The sequence below is a fragment of the Ruditapes philippinarum genome, unplaced genomic scaffold (genome assembly GCF_026571515.1).
Source record: "Ruditapes philippinarum isolate M1 unplaced genomic scaffold, ASM2657151v2 ctg368_1_1_1_1, whole genome shotgun sequence".
Classification (NCBI taxonomy): domain Eukaryota; kingdom Metazoa; phylum Mollusca; class Bivalvia; order Venerida; family Veneridae; genus Ruditapes; species Ruditapes philippinarum.
Window position 1 is genome coordinate 241,356 of NW_026856704.1, and position 23,251 is coordinate 264,606.

Consider the following 23,251-nt stretch of genomic DNA (forward strand, 5'->3'; position numbering starts at 1 on the left):
GACAAAGTAAAATTGTGAACATAATTGTGATGTTACCATACCTTATAATTATGTTGTAGCGCTCCTGGAGAATAGTTACTATTTCGGGGTAGGTGTATCCCGAAAAAATACATTCCCTGATAATATTTTCCCCTAGCATACGTTAAGTAAAATAAACAAATGAACAAGATAAAAGTAAAAATAAGGACATAATTGAGCCGCGTCATGACAAAACTAACATAATGGGTTTGCGACAGAATGGATCCAGACCATCGCTATCAGTTTCTCTACTTGTAATAGGATGCGGATGCGTAGGCTGGTCCGGATCCATGCTGATACTGTCATTGCTATTATTCTCCATTTTCTTCTATATATGTAGCATATGTGTTTTGTGCACATATTTCATGCAAAATGTCGTCAAACTTGAAACAATTCGGCAGATGTGTGCCTACCGCAAGGCGAAACCCGAAACAATGTCATTGTCGTTACTTCGACTTTCGCGTTTCGGGGCGAAATCACGACAACTCGAAAATCTGCCGTATTTTCGTTATTTCGACCTTCGCGTTTCGAGGCGAAGACACGACAAACAAAGGGCGCGGACACGAAAGATTTCCCCCTGCCGACATGTTTCGTGTTTTCGTGTCTTCGCTCCGAAAGGCGAAAGTCGCAATAACGACAATTAGGTAAGTTTTCGAGGACTCGACTTTTGGGGCGAGGACACGAAAACACGAAATGGCAGAAATCAGCCACCATAATTTATGCATCATGCCTTATATAAAGTCTCGATGAAATCGAACCTGAAACATTTTCAATTTCGCAGTATACAGAAACATTTTACTTCGAGTAAACATTTCACAGATTGTCACAGAAACGTTGCATTCAAGTTGGTGCCGATGAAATATATATAATTGTGTGTGAAACTCAGCAGGACTTTTCACAATTATCATGGTACACTGTTCTTGTTTTGTTTCTTCAGAACAACATGCACACAATACAAATATATGAAAATCAAAAACATATTTGTAAAGCAAGAATATTCTTTAAGAGCCTTTTACTTGACTAACTTCGACCATTCAGTAGTTTAGGACGTAAAAAATATGTTATTCATTCAACCAATCGATTTGTAGTTTTGTACTAGCTATGGGTTGAAGGACGGACTTGCAACATGTGTACATATTTACAGACATTGCATGGCTTGATGGAGAAAAAATCTAGAATGAGGAAATATGATTTTATGGAAAAGGAAGGCGTTTTTATACACTGGATTTACAGTTTTTGCGGTAATTTTCGTCATGAGTAAGTTGAAAGTACCGGTATATTTACTTGCACTTTATCTACGGAAAACTTGGATTGACATTTAAGTTACGACCAAGTTAGGTCTGAATTACTTTGGATTTTTTCATGTGAGGAAACTATCAAACTATTACTAAACGTGGGAGGTTTTTCCGCAGGTGCACGCTGTTGCCTGAAAAAAAAATGCACGGGGAGGGGGCCATTAATCTTCCTCCACAAGTATGACTAGAAAATTGTCAATGACCTTAGTAATTTCAGCATTACTTAAAACCCAACAAAAAAGTACATGTTTTTGGTTTTTATTACTTATTTGATAAATTGAAAACCTGATTGAATATTGGAATAAAGCATGATATGCAGGATAAACACATATTCTTATTGTGGCGGGCTTAGAAATCCTTTGAAGGACATTTTAGTACGTATTTCTTGTTATAGGTTTGTTATTACTTAATTGCTAATACTTGTTTGTTACGTGCTGTTTGTTTCTCAGGATTTACTAGGTATAAAGGATAATGTCCTTCCACGGCTTCCGTAGATCGTTATAAATAAGAAATAATAATAATAATAATAATAATAATAATAATAATAATAATAATTATTATTATTATTATTATTATTATTATTATTATATTATAATTATTATTATAATAATAATAATAATAATACTGATGCTGATTATGATGATAAATGATAATGATGATGATGATAAATGATAATGATGATGATAATGATGATGATTGAAATGATGTTGTTGTTGTTGTTGTTGATGATGATGATGATGATGATGATGATGATGATGATGATGATGATAATAATGTTGTTAATAATAATAATAATAATAATAATAATAATGATAATAATGATGATGATAATAATAATAATGATGATGGTAATAATGATGATAATAATAATGATGATGAAAGGCTGCTTTTTACACATTGTACAGTGATAGTTAACGAAGTTAATTTTCTGTTATTTCGCTTAATGCTTAAAAATTTCAAAATTCTGCCTGCTTGCTTTTCTTTTTTATTTAAACAAATAGTTATGCTAACGTACTTTATAAATTTCTATAAACTTAAATCCAGAAAAAAGCCTAAAATCAGACTATACTTACTAAGTTTAGAATGATTAGAGAAATCAAAGCGCTGAGAGTACTGTCAAAGGCGAAACAGAAAAAAATGTGAACATATTTGTTATTTGTTATCTTTTCTTTGGTTTGCATTTAGAGCAAATCATTTTTTTCTTCGGTATATCAGAACACGTAATTATAAGAAAAAAAAACATGGTCATAATGTACATCCACAAAATGCTGTCACATATTCTCTTTAATTGTTCCCCATTTTTAAGTGGAAACCAGATATATTCATTTTCTTCTGTAAAGACGTAACACCACACATGAATTATGAATAAAATAATAACATGTTCTTGATATATTATCCACTTTAATCTTTTACCGACTTAAAAGACTTGAAAATTTCAGCAGCAAATATGTGATACACCGTCCGCGCTCAGGTTTTGACTATAAGAATCTTTGGCTTTTAATAGTTTTGACTGAAATTGGTGAAATATTGCAAGTAAATGAAATAAAAATGAGAGAAACAGATCGAATTGAAGCATATGCTTACAAATAAAGCACATACTAAGAAAACTAGCTCGAGCGTTTTGATAAGTGATTAGATTTTTTAAATACCACGCTGTGTAAATTCATTCTACCGCAGTATGCTTACAATGCCGTGCCAGCAAACACATGCCGCCATCATTGCGCGTATTCATTATTTATTATACAAAGGAAAAATTCTGTCGTTAATGATTGAACTGTACGCCATCTGCTTACAAAATGTCACATAATATGACGTAACAAAAGATAGTCGAACTTTGAAATAGCCAAACAACAATAACACCAATAATGATAATAATAATAAAAATGATAAAAGTCGACGTGCGCCGGTTTTTTTTCTGTTTTACTATTGCACTTGAAGTAAACGAATTTTATTATATACGTGTTTAAAATTCACCTTTTTATATAATTTCACAATATTTTACATGTATATTGTCTTTTTTATTAATGTCTATTTAAAGTATATCGGTCTTTATTTTCAGACAAGCTGACTTTATCATTACATAATTATTCCACTGGACCGGTTCAAGTCCTGATCCTTACTTATATGAGATCGGGTTCGAGTCTTACTGGAGACATACTACAGCATAAACCTGGGTCATTTTACGTATTTGAACCTTTAAGATCGTTTTGTCCGTCTAATTGTTCTTCCGTCATCTTGAAAAATCTAGTATACGCAAATGGAACGGAAAGGTAAGTTGCTATTACGTATTTCAACACTGCTATTCATATAAATATTAAAATGGCTGAACAATTGACCTGAACGATATGTTACTTATTGAAATAATAAGCAATAATCATGTTGCACAAACTTAGGCATTACCACACTAAAAATCTTGTTAATAAATGAACGTGTCCATCTGTCAATCTTGACAAAACAATTAAAACAATTTAGGAGAAATTCAAAATGTGTACTGTCTTGATAGCGAAGAGTGCAGACCATTATCATAAAGCTTGGTCTGCATTGTTCCCAAGGATTCTACAGGTTTAGAACATGATATTGTGGTGTATTTTATGGTACTGAAAAATTAGAATTTGTCGGAAACTTTTAATTATTTAAATGTTACCGTTTTTCTAGAACTTGTAACTCAAGCTGTAAAACATAATTAAAATATAATGTCGTATTTAATTTACATGCTTTTGTGTCTCTGCTCAATAAACTCTTGAAATATTGATAATATTAACCTGTAAATATCTAATATAAAGAGTTGAAAAACATGACAGAATATCAAACTTATGTCTATGCTCTGAAATCGAAGAGGAATATCATTTTATTTTTATATTTAACGTTCATAATGATTTAAGCATTCGGTTTATTATATTAAGCAACTTTGCCATATATCTAGTGTTATAACTATTGCGAAAAAGATTTATTTGATTTGAGCTTATCCTACATATTGTTTAGACCAAACACATAATATTGATGCTATCCCTAACTCGTGAATGAAAGCTGTTTCCCCTGGCCTAAAATAGGTATATTTTCAACGAATTAATACTATATTTTCCCCTGAAATGCGCTGTACACATTCTTCTCGTAACAGCAGCTGACTTATATAAGCTAGAAGGTAAATTCAATTGACTAAAACAACAGAAAGCTAAAATGTATGGGCAAATTCCATTCTAATTTGTTGGAATTTGATTTCAGATTTCCCCCGTTTCTGATTAATCGTGCTTAATTTCCCCCTACAGAAAGCCACATGAAGATTGCAGAAAATATCACTGCTAACCATGACAGAATATTTTCAATGCATAAATTTTCATATATAACGAAATACATATCAATGTTTAAGTTAAATAACTTTTTCTTCTTCTCTTTCTCCTTCGTCTTCAACATAAATTACATTTATCGTCGCTAGCATTCAAAATTGAGATGAATACAATTGTTGAATACCATTGCCGAATATTATTATTGAATACCATTTAATATACATGTAATAACATAAATAAGAACGTTCTGTCTTACAGGCGGACACCTATTTCGTTTAATGAAGAGTCGTATTCTATTTTACGGAATTGGTTTAGCTGTAAAATAACACAACTTCCGGCTAATGGACTTCTGGACGTATTCCTAGGTATGACGTCATCAATTTATATTATTTCGATACAATCCGTGTTTAAATTATCATTTTATCAATGAAACGTTTCGTTATTCTAATTTGATTTCATTAATATAGACTTTTATGAAACATTATGTTACTCTAGATGAGATTTCATTTATGTAAACTCACTATTTGATACATTACGATACTCTAGGTATGATTTAATTAATGTAAACAATTATGAAACATTTTGTTATTCTAGGTATGATCAACTTAATGTAAACTCGCTTTTTGATACATTTCTTTATTCTAGGTATGATTTAATTAATGTAAACTCAATATTTGATATATTTCGTTATTCTAGGTATGATTAAATTGATATAAACTATTATGAAACATTTCGTTATTCTGGGATTGATTTAATTAATATAGACTATTTTGAAACATTATGTTATTCTAGGTATGATTAAAATAATGTAAACTCAATACATTTCGTTATTCTATATATGATTCAATTTATGGAAACTAAAATGATAAATTTCGGTTTTTTCTAGGTATGATTTAAATATTCAGGGTATTTTGATATATTTTCTTTTTTATTTGTTTAATGTAGATATTATGAAACATTATGTTCATACTGTTAGTGTAATGTAGCTAAGCTTACATGGATTTTTGAATATGCGTATGATTTCATTATTTAAGAATGAATTGATGTAGACTATAAAGAAAACTATTTAGGCATGATTTCTTTGTACTATGGTGTATAATCTAGACTGTAGTGCAACATGTTGTGTTTTATATATCATGTCAGAGTATGGTTTAGATATAGTACCATTATTGTATATAATTTTGTTTGTAATTTATTATTAGATATGATTATAACAACATGTTAAGTGTCTATAAAATGAAGATATGATTCTGTTTTGTTTTGTAAGTTTCTCAAATAACATATTAAATGTTACGTTTTTGTGGCTACTTAAAACTTCCATTAAAACAAGTGCTACTGTTCGATACCAGCCTATATTTGTAATTCTGAGACATGTTTATTGTAATAATGGAATACGTTATGTTTTAGAATTAATTTAAGTAATATATAGACTTTTGTGGATGATTTCTATATATATTATTTTATGAATTAGCGTGTTAGTGATGTATTATAGCATTGGCTTATTTTATGGCAATACATCAAACTAGTTTGTTATATTTTAATCATGGCTTAGCTTTCATGTAAATTTGTTTTTAACAAAAAATATGGAAACAGGCCAATGCCATGCACATATTGTGATCCTATTATTTCTAATAAGGCAAGGTTTTCTGTATAAAATATAAATTGGAAATTATGTCTCAAAAACAAAACAACACATTAAGATTAAATTGAAACTGTATTTTTCTAGAAACTTTTATCACAGAATATAAAGCTCCATGATTTTACATTTAATTACCTGTATTGTTTCTAATATTTAGAAAGAGGTACGAAAACAAAGATGTTCTATCCTTGTTACTTAAAAGCAACATTAAAGACGATGGATCATTCAATTGCAATGGAAAAATGTGCAGGAAAGCTTGCTGAAATATGTGAAGAGTCCTCAGTTCGAATTATCAAGACTATAAGAGCACAGTTTAAGTTTGTGAAACATCTGCTCGATGTGCTTCCGAATTTAAAAATTATTCATTTGGTACGAGATCCGCGTGCAACGTTATTTTCACAATCTCATTTTCATATGTGCCTAGTGGCAAACGGGGGACGACAACGGTGCACAAATAATCTTTGTGGAAGATTGGAGAAGGATGTTCTTGAGGTCGATAGTGTAGATATATCTCACCCTGGTAGGGTAATGACGATAAAATACGAAGACCTGGCTCAACGTCCAATAGAAACGTCGCAAATCATGTACGATTTTATTGGCGTCCCGATGTCTCCAAAAACGAAACGATTCATTTATTATAAAACAATGGCGGGAATTGACAACGATTGTTCGATTTGTTCAACTCGCCGGAACTCCTCGGCTCATATTGCTTTCTGGAAACGACAGATAGACCGGGAGTTTTTAGATATAATAAATTCTAGATGTGATTACATATTAAAACGTTTTCAATATGACAAATTTCCAAAATGACTACGTTTTAGTATCATTTTGTAGTGTAATCAAAATTCTATACCATTGGTATAAGAGTCATTAAAATGATATTATAATTAATATTTGAGTGTTGTTTGTTATTGTGATGAGATACAAGATCCAACAGTACATATCTGCATTTGGCAAAAAAACAACAAAAAAAAAAACACCAATCTACTTTAAATACTTAGCAACGGTAGTATAGTTACTTACATATTAGACTAGAAACTGTTCTATTGGTTGATTAGTTTTAGTTATAATTCGATACCGTAAAATCTTGATACTTTATTAATGCACATAATCTAAATCAGTCTGTAATAGGTCAACTTACAAGCCCTTGACCTGACAAATCTATTTTGTACGTACATATACTTATAATAAAGAAAGTTAATTTAAGAGACATACAGAATGTTGAAAATATAACTATTATAATGACTCTTAACTTATTTACATGCGTAATAACTGTGAACCATAAATATAGATATTTGTTTTTTAAGTTTCCTCCCTTAGTCGAAAGAAGGCAGTTTTGCAGTTGCATTTACGTACAATTCTAACATGGTCACATTAACCCTATACCTCATATAGACGTGCTATGACGGCTTTTCGACCACCCCCTTTTGAGTCCTTAAACAGAGAAAAATACCCTATTTAGGCCCAAACATTGTTTTTCGTTTGAGAAATGTTGATAAAAAAAGTCATCACTTTTTCGGCGCCGCCTCCTATCAAAAAGGTACTTCCAGGGGGTTGGCAGAAGTGAGATGTGCCCCCTTTTGTTTCGTGGGTTTGAAGGGGGCGGCAGTCCCCTTCATCGCCAAGAAAATTTTGGACATGTGACAGGCTAAAAATGACCTCAGGTCAATTGTAAGGTAAAGTGTAACCAACGCTGAAAAGCCTTTTACTCTATCTTAATTCATTGAGAAGTTACAGCACTTTGAGGAAAAAACAATGCAAAATATTTATTTTTGGCAAATTTGAGACGTCCCCCCGTTGCCATGGTAACAGGAAATTAAAGACTGAACAAGTTGTTACAGAGAGTATGGTTTCATCAGTATTGAAGCATTTTTCATGGTTTCATAGCAGTTTGAACTTGTAACAGGAGGCTTTTCAATGAAAACGGCCATTTTTCACAATATGCTCATGAGGTAAAGGTTAATCATTTTTCAAAGTTATCAATTATATCTCATGGTTTGAATACTATATAATTAACCATAATGGACTGAAACCAAATACAAGGAGGGGCACCGAAGATTTTCCTCAACTTGTAAAACTGTTAGTGCGGCGGAAAAAATAAAACAAAAGAAAACAATAACAACAATATAAAGAACTACATAATTTACGAAGAACTCTCAAAGCAATAACTTTGTAACTTAAATAATACAGATAAAAATATAAACATCTTTCCATTATATTACTAAGTATTTAATTGTAATTGTTACAAAAGTGCCAAGATAAACATAACAATTTGATAAATTAAATAAACGGATAAAAAAGCACGAAAAAATAAATAACTGGATAAATAATAAAAAATAACAAAAAAGAAACAACAACAAACAAACAACAACAAAAACAAAGCAAAAAACAAACAAACAAACCCGAATCTGGGACAGGAAGTTGAATACGAAATTAAGATTTATAGGTTTACTTGGAGACAACTAAAATGTAACATCTCTAACGCCCTTAGCACCGACTATTGTGCCATTTATTCTTATATAGAAACTTGTCATTTTTTTACAAATATAGACAAAATATACTTCTTGTATAATCGTACCCTTCACCGCTATCGTAGAAAAGTCTCCATGTAATGTTTTAGTAAATCACATGTAATCAACTACGCAAAAACATTTTAAGACTTTTCACTCCTATATAACCTATATTATTATTGTTGTTGTATATCATACCATATGAGTTTTTAAGATAAAATAAATTTGTCACCAGTTATTTCTCCTAGCTAACAAATTTATTGAATTAAAAGGATATCAATCAACGGAGATTGGATTTGTTCACACTAGATAACTGTGTCAAGAATGTAACAATATATCTAGTGGGTGTATCCAATAATCCTATCAAAGAAACAAAATGATACAATCTTGTAATAAAGACAACAAAGACATATTAAGTCAGAAAGAGAAACATCACAAAATCGGTGACAAGTTTAGAGGTAAGATATGCACTTTTGCCATCTGGCACCAATCATACTTTTCTACTATACCATTACAAGATCTTGGTCAGATTGTTAAATGCTTGTTTAAGGGTATATTTCATTCCATCATATTCGATTAGTAACAAGCGGCAAAACTTTCTAAAAAAAACTGTATCAAATAGCATTACGAAATTGGGTAACTCAGGAAACTTAGCAAGGTTACAAAACAGTCCGACTGAAGAAGAAAAAAATCATATGAAATAATAACAATCTTGATAGTGATTTAACTGCTTAAGTTAAAACATATTGCAAAAACGAAGCAAGGAGAAGCTTGACTTGTCTGCATTTGTTTAGAAAATATGTATGTCAAGGCATAAGTTCATGTTCAAATATCAATCAAAGGACACGTTTCAGACAAAAATCTATATTTTATTGAGAGCCGATCTAATTTTTAATCTAATACATTCCTTATAGTCATGATTTACAGTTCAATTACGAGTGGGCCAAAGGAGAATTGTCTGACATGAAAACGAGACATATTAGAACGCTCAAACATACCATCAGGCAAAGGACTAGACGATTACTTCTATGACAATATGTATTGTGACAGAATGGGGATTTCAGTACAGTTATACTACACACTTTAAATAAGTTGAATTCAAAACTTATTATAATACATGTCATTGTTTTATTTCTGATTTGTCTATCAGAATAATTTTGACGAAAAACTTATTCAGTCTTGAACTACATTCATTATTTCTGTCAAACGCTTTTTGTTATTCAAAAATGTTTTCATGTGATAATATTATGATCGAAGGAAGTATAAAATAAAGTTTTGTTAAAAAATTAAAGTAATGAAATACTGTGTACATCCTGAAATTAGTTAAATGTACGTACTCGGTATGTCCTAATTTGTTCTTGATTGCCTTCATCCACGTTATGATATTATGCATGGTAAAAAAAGAAAGAATAAAGTTGAAAAAACAATTATATTTTATTGCGTTTTAAACTTTAATAATTTTATTTTTTCATAACACAGGATTTATTCCCACTGTTTGCGACAGACTCAGATATACGACCCGTTTTCAAATCATTTTCACCGACAATGCATTTTCTTATGCTTTACTAATAAGTATCTGAGTTAAATATCTATACTAAAAAGGTTTCTTAATTATATAAAATAACAAATTATATCGTCATCACTAGAAGTTTGGAAATGAACACATGCTACATTGCTATTGGTTAACATTCAGCCTTGAATTTACCCATAACATGATCAGCTGTCTCCATCAGCACAGCCAATTTCTATAAACGCATTTAAAAACCTGTGAACAGTTCAGAATGTGGCCTTTTTCGACCAAACTTCAAACCAGTCAGACGTATCACAGGCGTATTAATACTGAAATAACTGTTAATAAACAGTACATTTAAGTCTACTTATTATGAATACAACTCTATTAGTTAGATGTGTTGCGATATATTAGTATGTTACAGAATAATACATTATACATGTATTATGGTTATAGTGGGCAAATGTGATTTCCAGCGAGTACTTCTTATCAGCATAAGAAACTGTTTTCCATTTAAGACACGTGTTTGAAATTGAAATGTTCTCTCCAGTGATTTCCGGTACTTTCGGTGCTTTGATTAGCATTTTGTCACATTAAATGTTCAATGACTATTCAATTTGTGTGGGCTGAATGTTTAGCAACTGTTCCGGCATGATTTCCTATGGATATATCCGCTAGTATGTTAATCCTTATTCAAACAGGTGTTTCCTGACTTAATCTCTTTATGGCTTTTAGGAGTTAATCTCGTTTCAAGTTTACAAAGAAATATCGATCTACATTGAAGATCGATTTCCAGCATCTCGTCTAAACTATTTAACTGTAGCTTATTATCGAAAAAAGAAAGATCACCTAAAAACAAATTGAAAAGCATTAACACAAGTACTGTTTGAAGATTCAAACTCAAAATGCTTAGAATAATAAAGTCACCGAGTATAACGCCACATTTATCATTCATTTTTGTTGTTGTTGTTTTTTTGTATCATAAAGATAATTTTGGTTGATTTTTTTGCATATTTTTAAATGGCAATTCCATCCATGGGAAGTGAAGTTGTTGTTTGTAGTAACAAAAAGAAAAAAAGGCCAGTCTCCAAAGTGGTAGACGCCATTCTAATATCATTTATTTTCGTTCTTTTGAATCTTGTATGGTCGTGACAGACTTTAAGACTGTTATAAAAAATGGTCATTACAGGCGTTGTTTGAATTAAAGACAAAAAAAAACCATAAAAAATAAACAAACAAACAAATATCTTACAATCACTAATCTAAATAATAATACACTACCGAGAGAGTAGGGAATTAACAATTTGGAGAATTGAAAATATAATTGAAATGGAAAATTGAAAACGAAATTGAAAATTTAAATTTAAAATTGAAATTTGTTCTTTGTCAGAACTGCATGGCAGAAGATTTCTTGCCGATCATTGTACAGAAACGAGCCATAAATAATCCCAGATCTTTCTTTGACAGTCGGGTCCATAGGTAGAGGAAGTGTGTATCGCGCAAAGATGAATACTTTAAAAATATCATTTTAGGTATGTCAGACTGACGCAAACTTAAAAAAAAAATGAAATCGCAATACAATGTATCAAAATTTGTAGTATTTTAAGTCTTGTAAAAAAAGTTATTGATATTTAGATACTATTTAATTGTGTGTATGTATCGCAACTGTATCTAAATATTTTAATTTTTTTTGTTTTTTCGGTATTAGAATGAAAATATAGTGCTAAAATCTTGTTATGTTTTAAAGAAAAATAGGGATTGAATCATGAGACGTAATCATATGAATTATGAAATAACAATTTATTCTTAAAGCAAATAAAACACAATGATGTTAGGTAAAGAATCTATTTCTTTTTAGATATTTAGTAAAAAACATGATATATTAGAGGTTTTATACAAAAAGGCGCTTTATAACATTGACAACAGCCACATTGCACCGCTTCCTGTGTGTCGGTTTACTAAATGCGGCGTGGACAGTAGCTGGCAGTCCAGGAACAGGTTCAATCAAAACGAGCCTGCTACATTTTCAATTTTGTCGTTTTGGGCGTTGTAGGGATTCGTTATTTCATTTCTATTTCATTAACACTTAACAGAAAATGTCAATTTTTAAATCAATAATTACGGCTGTTTTCTTAAGAAATATTATAACAATAATATATATTAACATTAAGGATAACAATAAAAAACAAAATATTAATTTAAAGTCATGACGCTTTTTAAATGTGTAGTGATTTTCATTTCCGTTGATAAAACTAAGAAAAAATCGACATGCACTTCGTAAATACACACAAAAACTCTTCAACCTTTCTGAAAGTTTACTGCTTCTGTGTTAGAAGAAACGGAAACTATCATTTTAGTTAAAAAAATGTATTTTGCCTAATTAGCCTTATTTCTACAGATCTGATCCAGCTTTTTTTCGATGACAAAAAATCAACTCCACATGCGCCCACATAAAGTGTTTTTCATTCACATAATATATCTGAAAAAGCGAGTCACTTTCGAGAAGTTGATTATTATTATTATATATGGTAATTCAACGTTTGTGAATTTAATTTCAATGGTTTAGTTAAATTAATCTTATAAAAATGTCCAAACCTTAACCAGATTTAATTTAAATTCATGTTGTTTTTTGAAAATTACTTCACTTTTTTGCAGCGAGTGTTTTTGTAGGATTATATTTTTAACAATATGTATTACGATCTAATCAAAATAAAGGATCAATAATGAAAAAGTTGTTTCTGTTTTGTAAGAATTAAGAAGTTCAGACTAATGTTCTCTTCTTTTGGACTCGCCATTGAATATTGATGGCAATATGACTCTTTTTCATGTAATAACACTTAAGTGCAATTTTAAAATATATTTTGCTAGAACTAAAATGATTTTTAAAGTGTGCAACAAAGGCTTTTAAAAGTATCATTTTATTTTTTGTTCCTGCTCTTTCTCATTTTCAAAATCAAGATGAAGAAAAAGTAAAGTGCTCTTCACATTTTTAATTACTGTACTGGCAAACCAGCTCCAAAAAAACCTTTGATATTGATATACCATGTATACTGTCATATCTGAAATAATACCAAACATTTGGAAGAAGGGTGAGCATTAATCAAAACAAAGAAACATGCAAATTGAAGATCCGGTTTGGTTGAATCTGTACATTAGGAATAATGAATAAGTGCAACATCCCTCACACCCCCTAGCACCGGCTTGAGCGGTACTCAATTTTCAACACTTAAAAGTGCTGGTCTCAATAATGCCGAAGGACCAGAAAAATATAACAACACTGAAACTTATTTTTGTCCATTACTTCAAAACGAAACATTTACTTACCTCAAAAAGCAATTTTTATAGTTGTTACTTAGTAGTACATGTATAAACATTACAAAACCGTACAGAAATACCCTCGTTTGGTACATTTAATAAAGGTAGGTCAAGATAAAAGCACGAATGATAATCACGTAAATCACAGAGATGGCCAGGAGCATAAACTTGAAAAATTCTCTCAAGGAACAATTTTATCTTCTACTTTAATTGATGATATCCATCACATGGTTAATGCATTGTTAAAGAGACACATAAACTGCCTACACGATCAAGTTAGTGAAGATGAAAGTGATTCCAACGCTCTATAATCATACCATCAGCGTCTCGGCTGCACGTGTTCGTCTGATCTAAAATATTCAGAAAAAGTACTTTGCTGAAAACCATTTTCAAGCCGACTGGTTCTCGTACATGGGGATTTGAAATGATATCAGTAGACATTTATGTTGAACTGTTTCTTATGTGAGCTAGATTTTTATTGTGAGAAAGGAAGAAATTAAAGGTGACAAGCATAAATATGGCTGTTCCTTTAAAGCATTTACGAGCTTGATTATGCGCAAACTTACAAATCTTACTTCATTCTTGTCTGTTCAAAGCCGTTGATAAAATGCTGACAAATATTGAATGTAATAGATGTTTTAGAGGGAATAATACTTTTTTCTGAACTTCTAAATATTATTTTCTCTAACAAAAGTTGCTGTACAGTAATAGAAGCGCCATGAGTCACAAATTGTACTTTACTGTTTCCCCAATTTCAAATTTAGCCGAGTCAGTTGATTCTACGTCGTAACATGTATTCCAAAAGTATTAAACTTTTCTCTAAAAATCATCAAAGATTTGCATTAAGTGTGGGTGCTTTGTTGTTTTATAACGATGATGAATTCTATAGAGAATTTTGTTTATTTTAATGCTTAATAGAGAATTCTTAGGAAACTGATTTGTTACTGTCGAGACAATGCTTCAAGTGCGCATACATAACAATCAGTGACTTTGGACAATCAGAATAAAAACGATCTGGCATTGAAAACAAGTCATGAGCTGATTTTTTTCTGATCTCAAAGGTCCTTGAGGGCAGCAAATATCTTTGTAAAACTATTTAAATCATCGAGCGTTTATGAATACAATAGCGTCTTTCACACAAATGCACTCTTATAAACAAAAAGATGCACAGATGAAAAACCTACTTTACTGCTTTGTTGTTTTATTATTTGGTCCATTAAGATGATATTTCATATCATGAACGATGCTGTTAACCGAGCATGCGTTTTTATTTTACATAAATCAAAACGTAAAACAACGCCAGAATTAGTCCTACGGCCAAGTTTAAAACTTATGCTAGAATGTCTCATTTTAGAATGAGCATCGCTATTATTTTATTTCGTTAATTATAATTCTTTAATGAATCTTTGGGTAACATCCTCGATGGTTTAATGGGAGAATAAAGACTTTAAATCTCCCCTAAATGTCGTAATCGTAGGGAGAAAGATGCATAAGAATAGAAATTAATGAATTCTATATGCGTTTTGATAAAATAATAAAATGTATATTGTTCTAACAAACAAGTGTATAATTATATGATGTTTTAACAGACCATTGTATTTTATTAATCGACAGTTTTCTGACCCATATTCTCTGGAGAAGTGACACATTTACAATCATAGTCCAGATTTAGTTGAAGATATAGACAATTCCATCGGACTTAGCAATAAAGATCAGCCAAATGTAACAATGCCATCGTGTCAATAAATGAAAAAAATAGTGTGATAACAACAGAATAATGCATCTACAGTATGATACAATCTTAATATAATACATGTACTATAATATCAAGCTGATATATAACATATGTTTGCATTATCAAATACACAAAATCATGGCAAAAACTTGTTTTACGACTTAATTATTTGCTAGTTGTCATTTTAGATAACTCTGCAATAGAAAAGGCAGCATATGTCAGTCCTGATAAACTTTAACTACCGGTATATAACTATTTTGATTTGTGATGTTCGGTGAAATGATATCACACAGGCTCCACGTAGACTTAAATATTGATGGTAATACCCCTTCAAAATGATATATTCAGTTATAAGTACAAGTATTAAGTTATAAAACTGCTGCAGACTGACGCGAGAAAAAATAATAGAAATGCATTTTTTGTGGCAAGCAAATTTGTTCTTTCATTCTTTGAATTTGGGTAACGACTTCTTCACCATAAGGTATTTTCTTTCGAACAATGTATGTACAATTTCTCAAGTTCATTTGGTGCAGAACGTCTGTCAAAATGGTCAGATACTGGGAACTGCCAATGCAAAATACCAATCAATCAATCAATCAATCATCAATTCACGAAAAACATAAAAAACATAAATAGATTTGAGTTCAAGTCAATCAGTGCAATAAACTTTATGGGTTACTTGGAAAATGACCGATTATCCAAAATGAATCAAGAGGCACTCGAAATAGGCTTGAGTATTATCTGGCATAATAACATTGTACTGTTTGTAGACATGACATAGGAAACAATCGTCCTCAGTGAAAACTATATACCGAGACAAAAAATTTAAAAAATCAGATGATAATGAAACGTATGTATATAAGATATTAATATGGTAAAATTAACTTTATTATTCAAAACAATTCTGTATTAGTAAAAAAAAATTGAGTCAGTTAAGAGTTGACCTTTCTCCGCTCAAATAAGAATAACTCAATAAATATACAGACGGCTGTAAGACAATCTGCAAATCTTGCCACATTTGTTTGCGCCGAACAAATGCGAGTTACACACCGAGAATATGTCCATCAATTAATTGCGCGCTGAATAGCATTTTAGCATTTCCCCTTTGTTTTCTTGTTTGAAGCAATAATTGCGGAGACTGTGAGAAGACGCTTTAATTTTCTCCGTTAATGTTTCTGGTTCTTCCCGACCTTGAAGTCAATGCTTTATGGTTGAAGGTTTAAGGAGGTTCATAGCATACTGATCGTTGGTAAAATTTTCAATGAGCAGTTGCGGTCTTGCCTTGGTATGTCGACCCATAGGCATGGGAATTGTGTGTGAATGCTAAGAAAAAGTTTAGTTTTTAGGTTTGTCAAATATTCTAGTGTTTAGGATTACAATCTCACAGAAACTCACATACAATGTTTTGCAATTTGATAAGAAACTGAAATCAAACATAATGTGTACACTACCTTCTTTGAACACAATTATTTTATTATTTAGAGATCATTTAAGTTTGTCTTAGCATCGCTTGTTTACTTGATTGTGCTTAATATTTTTGATGTGTCCGTTTTGATATTACGGTTTAAAATAATTATAGTCTCTTATTATTTTTTCACGACAAATAGAGATTCGATTCATGTTAAGTACTGACATGAAAAAACCTCCACTTATTCCAAAAGTAACGATATATTTTATTTGTAGAACAAATAAAACATAAATATACAAAATAGGCAATTTGCTTTTGGTGAAAACTTTTAAATACAGTATAGGTAATAAATTTACATACGTTATACTAAACAGTGCTATAAAAACCATGACAACTCTCACAGTGCGCCGCTTCCTTAACGCGTTGTACAATGTGTTTTGTGTATTGCACTATGTTTGCTTATGATTTAAACTTGTAGCTTCCTTTTGCAAGAGTTTCCCACTAACTGTATGCCAAAACATTTTTATGCTAGAAAGATCAACAAGTAAGGAAAACTGAATTTATTGCAAAATAAATGTTTTTATGGTCACTTACAAGCTTGATGGTGGGTTTCATTAGGTCTTTAGTTATAGGTCGAAATATATCGGGTTCGAAAAACCGTACTAGTAAGTACAATCAGGTTCTCGTTAGGAGTAAGTACGATGTGATAATTTATGCTGATTAAGTCCGCCATTTTAAAGAAGAAAATATTCATAACAATTTTCAGTAAATTGCTTTAATGCACTATAATTATACTTTATTTGATCGCTCATTAGTCAAGGAAGGTTACAACTGATCCGGCAATAGCTTAAACTGTAGGAATGTTTACTACAGTTTGGTATTTTGACTGTCTTTGTTTTCTGTGACAAAGGAATTTGTGTATTGGACTACGATTTGCGATTTGATTACTGCATAATGTGTATAAAGACAACGATCGTTGATTAACTCTTCAATTCTATGGTGAAAAATGTGTATACTAATATTAGGAACATCTCATATACACTGGTTGGAACGATTTCTTCGACAAAAGGATAACAATAACAATGTCTTTAACGTTGGTGGCGATGCTAGCCCAGACGTACATTTCCGAAGTATAAGTGGAGGAAAAATTTGTAATAAACACCACGTTAACTGTTGGGAACTGAGTATATCAGAACTGCGTCCAAAATATTTAATAATTCAATTAGGTGGAAACGATATTGATTCATCTGAAATGGACAGTGCATCACTAGAACTTCTGGTTTTGCGAATAGTGAACATTTTTGCAACTTTTCAAGTTCGATACAACATTGCTGAGGTTGTGGTGTTGCAGTTCATTCCAAGACCTAAGCCACGTTATTTATCGGGAGATACCTTTGGTGAATTGGTGCACAAAGCCAATATCATGCTCAAAGAGGAGCTATCAAAATTTCCTCGAATACTTTATTTGAAAATCAAGGGAATAAAAAATCCAACAACAAACAACTTTAGAGACGGTGTTCATTTGAATTTTGCTGGCATGATAAGATATTACAAAAACATTCCTGGAGCTGTTTTGAAGCTATTAAAATCATAATTTCCTGATCGACTACGTAATAAGTACATACCAACAATGAACAAGTGAAACGTGGAAATATGTGGATCTCAAGTGAAGACGACAAATATATACTTTACATCTTAGTCCCAAAGTAAACTTAAGACGTATACTAATTTTGATTGAACGTGATAGTTATAGTATCAAATTATTTTAAGGACTATGTTTGCACATTTACTTGAAAATTTCTAGTGAAAAGTTTGTTTTTTATTACATACATAATGTTTGTGCATATAATGCTTTTATTGATGACTTTGTAGTTAGTTTTTAATGATGCCTTAAGTTTAAGGTGGTTTATTCGACTTTAGTGGTAAAGTTCGTAAGAATTAACAGTTTGTTAAAGTCCTTAATTGTAAGGAATATTTTAGTTAAATACGCCTTAGTTTTAAGGTAATTGTTTAATGCTAAACATTATTTTAGTTAAATACACCTTAATTGTAAGGTGACAATTTTCAAAAGAGTTGAAATTATTTTCTATGAGCTATAGCTTTAATTTTAAAGCTGCTTTCCATATAGACTATTCTATATTTTTGTGATGTGAAAAGAATGAATTTTGATTTGTTTTTTGTTGGCACCTTTCTATGCTTGAAATTTAGTATTATATTTGATTAGATTGTAAATTCCTTTGCAGCATTGTTTCAATTTTTTGCATGTAACTTTACTGCATAGATTGTAATATTGTAATGTTCAATCACAGTCATATATTATTATTTTGCCGGTTAACACAACCGTTAATTTCATTTTCAAAGTATGCTTAATGTGTAACCAACATAAATTATAATCACATTAATATTTCTTTTTATATTGATTTCAAGTGATTTACGCACTGAATGCTGTTGTTTTTCAGATAATTATCATGCCTTTAAAACGAAAGCAAACTCCATCTGCCAAAGCTGCGGCCTTGTCGAAGAAATCTAAAACGTCAGAAACATCTTCCAGTACGGAGCAACCTGAAGCATCAAAAACATCGTCCAGTTCTGCATCTTCTATGTCTCAAACAACAAAACAGCAACTTATTGACGAATTAGTGTGCCGCTGTCACCAAGGGTGTTGTTGAATCCCTGGTTGCCATGAAAGTTCTGCCAGGCACATCAACCACTGAAGAACAAACATCAACACAAGATGAACATACCACATCAGATGTACAGACACAAGGTAATATTTCAACTGTATCAACATTTCCACAGGAGTTACTCACAATCAGTATGCATGTGGAACAGAAGACAAGAAGCAAAATATGGGCTGATGAATACATTGATTTAGGTTTACTACTCCCAGCCTCAGCTATGGACAGTGCAGACGACAGTAGTCAATTGAGAATGGCGGAATCAACATACTGGTTTAATGTTAATCCGGAAGCCCCAACAGAAAACCATTTTGTCATTATCAAGATGGTTTTCTGCTTTTCATTTGTTTTGTTGCCATTTACACTGAAAAATTCCCTCATGCAGCCCCGGCCCTGATGCAGTATACCGAAACGATCAGGAAATAAGGTCAGCGAGCAGGAGATGAGGCGGCCTTGTTCTACGATAGAACATTTCGTCAGTTACGACAGACCGATCCCACCCTATTGTTCAGTAGCCTGCATACAGACACCTACACTAAAGCCTTAGCTATGGGTTTAACCCAGCAGAAGAAATCCTTCAATCTAATGCCATTTCAGGCCTTTCGGTCCCAAGGGTCACCACAAGCCGGTCTGCCATGCTACAGCTTTAACAACAACAATGGGAAGTGTACTAGACACCAATGCCCCTTTAAGCATGTATGTCAACGTTGCTATGGACCACACAGCAAAAAATCATGTGGTAGCAGACCAGCGGTGCAACCAAGCACATCCGTCAATAAGAAACCCGCCAACCAAATATCCACTTTTAAACGCTAGTGCTGATTCATCTGTTATAGGTCATAGTCGGTCTGTTTGTACACCTGTCAAAATTGAAAAACTTAGTTTTTGGTTAAAAGGTTATGATGAATCAGAAAAACAATTTCTAAAAAACGGTTTCACTAATGGTTTCAGGATCCCTTACACAGGAAAGAGGCAGTTTCGGACCTCGGCTAATTTAAAATCAGCACAGATTAATCCTGGTGTGTTGATTTCAAAAATTGCATGTGAAGTTGCAGCAGGTCGTGTAGCTGGTCCTTTTACTGACCCCCCATTTCTTAACTTACAAGTTTCTCCTTAAGGATTGGTTCCTAAAAAAGAAGAAGGTCAATACCGGGTTATTCATCATTTGTCCTTCCCTGAAAAGTCTTCTTTCAATGATGGTATCCCAGATAATTACTGTACGGTTTCATATCAAAACACTGATACAGCTGTTTCATTAGTAAAAGCTTGTGGTCAGTATTCATACATGATGAAAGTGGACATCAAAAATGCTTATCGTATTGTTCCAATACACCCAGATGATTTTGAACTTCTTGGTTTCCAAATAAATGATAGATATTAATTTGATAAAACTTTACCGATGGGTCTGAGCTATTCTTGCGCCCTTTTTGAAAGGATCAGTTCTGCTATCCAGTGGATTGCTGCAAATAAACTTGGTTTACATAATTGTGCCCACATTCTAGATGATTTCTTTTTTGTTGGGGACAATTTAGACCTGTGTGAAAAAGGTTAACAAATTTTCATTGACTGGTGTGCTTCAGTCGGTTTACCAATTAATCATGCTAAAACTTGTCGGCCATGCAGAATCATGTCTTTTGTTGGAATTGAATTGGACTCTGTACTAATGGAGAAACGATTGCCCCAAGAAAAACTTAATAAGATTCGCCTAGCTCTTGACAAATTCAAGCATCGGAAAAAAGCAACTCTCCTTGAACTACAGTCTGTTATTGGTTTGCTTAATTTTGCTTGTGCTGTTATGGTTCCAGGCAGGGCATTTTTACGTCGTATCATTGATCTAACTATTGGTTTGAATAAACCTCACCATCATAAACGGTTAACAAAAGATGCTAGAGCAGATTTTCTGGCATGGTCATCTTTAATGGCAAGTCGATGTTTCTACCAGACCGTTGGGTCACTTCTGTGTCATTGGATCTTTTCACAGATTCTAGTAATGTCGGATTTGGTGGGTACCTGTCAAACAAATAGTTTTTAACCAGTTGGCCTCATGAATGGTTGAAATATCACATAACTGTGAAAGAACTATTTCCTATTGTTTTAGCTCTAGAGTTGTTTGGTAGTAATCTCACCAATCAATGCATAGTATTACACACAGACAATGAGGCGGTCGTGCATATTATAAACAATCAATCTTCCAGGGATAAACATATAATGGTTCTAATACGTCGCTTGGTTATGCAAACAATAAAGAACAATATATTTATTTAAAGCGGTCCATTATACCAGGAATTTCAGAACTCTTTGGCTGATTACCTTCTCGTTTGCAGGTAGACAAGTTTCTCAAGACAACACATGCACAGATCTAATGGAAATCAAAGTCCTCAACAGCTGATAACTCTTTGACAACAATAAGTGCTTTTCTACCGGATAAGGCTCTGTCACCAACAAGTCATACTACATATAATAGAGCGTATAAATTATATGAGCAATTTTCAACAGAGTGCTGTTTTTCCCAGTTCCAGTTTCACATTTACTGCTGTTTATAGCACATTGCTACAAACGGGGACTTGCACCAGCAACTGTATGTACATATATTTCAGCCATTGGTTATAAACATAAAATACGTCAAATGCCTGACCCAACTGCATCTTTTTTGGTGAAAAAATCGTTGCAGGGTTACAACAATGACAAGAAACAAATAGATGGAAGGCTTCCTATAACAACTGATATTTTACAGAAACTTTTACATTCCTTAAGATTTACAAATTCTTCCTATTTTCACCGCTCATTGTTGAAAGCCATGTATTTGGAGAATACGCATTGGAGAAATTACTGTTTCAAACAAAAATTCGGAGAACAATCTTTCCATAACTGATGTCAAGTTTATTTATTCTAACTCTAAAATTCAAGGTTTAGAACTATATATGACAACTTACAAACACTATCATGGAGCAGCTAAGGTCTTATTCATTAAACAGAAAGGTTCATTAATTTGTCCAGTCAGTGATTTAAATGAATATTTGCAATTACGAAAAGCGTCCAATGGGCCACTATTTGGATTCATGGATGGCAGCCCGGTTTCTATGCTATTTTTTAGCACACAACTGAGATTGTCTTTGAACTGGACTGGTTTAGACCCAACAAAATACAAAGGGCATAGTTTCAGAATTGGAGCTGCCTCCACTGCAGCACAACAAGGTTTTTCAGAAGAAAAGATAAAACTTATGGGCAGATGGTCATCTAGTGCATTTAAGAAATATATAAGAACTCCTATGTTACAAGTATAATTAGTGGCAAATGGATAGCAGTCCTCTAGCAAGTGCACATGCTTTAATTGTCAGCTACATTCACGAGATTTTGTTAAAACAATTTTTTAACTTTGTTGTCATAAGGACAAGGGCCTTTGACATATAGCCATAGTCATTGCGTTGATTACACTTTCTTTCAACTTAAGATGATATCAATGTACAATTCTGCACAATAATGCAAATAATTTGTATACATGTGTTTTCTAGCACTACAACAGTTACTAATTAAGTTATGTCATGGGGACAGAGACCTTTGACAGGAGTTTTTAAACGCTAGTTTAAAGGAGTTTTCAAACAATATATATTTGTTAACTATTGTGCCAATTTGAAGTTTTTGGTTTATTTGAACGTTTCTTTTCAATCTTTAATATCTTTGCATTACTCGTAGTTATGGACATTATCTTATTTTATGTGTTTTTCAAAAAATGTCAGCATTTATTACAATCACATATGACACTCACAAGATCAATTTCTGTCATGGGGACACTTGTCGGTTCATTGTGCCAATAATATGTTATGTGTCCATATTAGATATTAGAATTTGTACTGTCCTA

General features: G+C 32.1%; 1 protein-coding gene and 1 pseudogene across 1 annotated transcript; both read left to right on the forward strand.

Annotated features, from left to right (window-relative positions):
• The first annotated feature begins 1,132 nt into the window (after positions 1-1,132).
• LOC132747435 (carbohydrate sulfotransferase 1-like) lies at positions 1,133-7,121 on the forward strand. The gene is made up of 4 exons (XM_060736817.1): positions 1,133-1,275; positions 3,373-3,583; positions 4,856-4,962; positions 6,394-7,121. The coding sequence occupies exons 1-4, from the start codon at positions 1,206-1,208 to the stop codon at positions 7,044-7,046; spliced, it is 1,041 nt and encodes a 346-aa protein (XP_060592800.1). The 5' UTR covers positions 1,133-1,205; the 3' UTR covers positions 7,047-7,121.
• Positions 7,122-18,932: 11,811 nt separating this feature from the next.
• On the forward strand, positions 18,933-21,406 carry LOC132747436 (uncharacterized; annotated as a pseudogene).
• Positions 21,407-23,251: the final 1,845 nt, after the last annotated feature.

Coding starts and splice junctions, on each gene's coding strand:
- LOC132747435 (XM_060736817.1), top strand. CDS start 1,206: ATGATTTTATGGAAAAGGAAGGCGTTTTTATACACTGGATTTACAGTT. Junction 1,276..3,372: donor TGCGGTAATTTTCGTCATGA/GTAAGTTGAAAG, acceptor CTTTATTTTCAG/ACAAGCTGACTTTATCATTA. Junction 3,584..4,855: donor TACGCAAATGGAACGGAAAG/GTAAGTTGCTAT, acceptor TCTGTCTTACAG/GCGGACACCTATTTCGTTTA.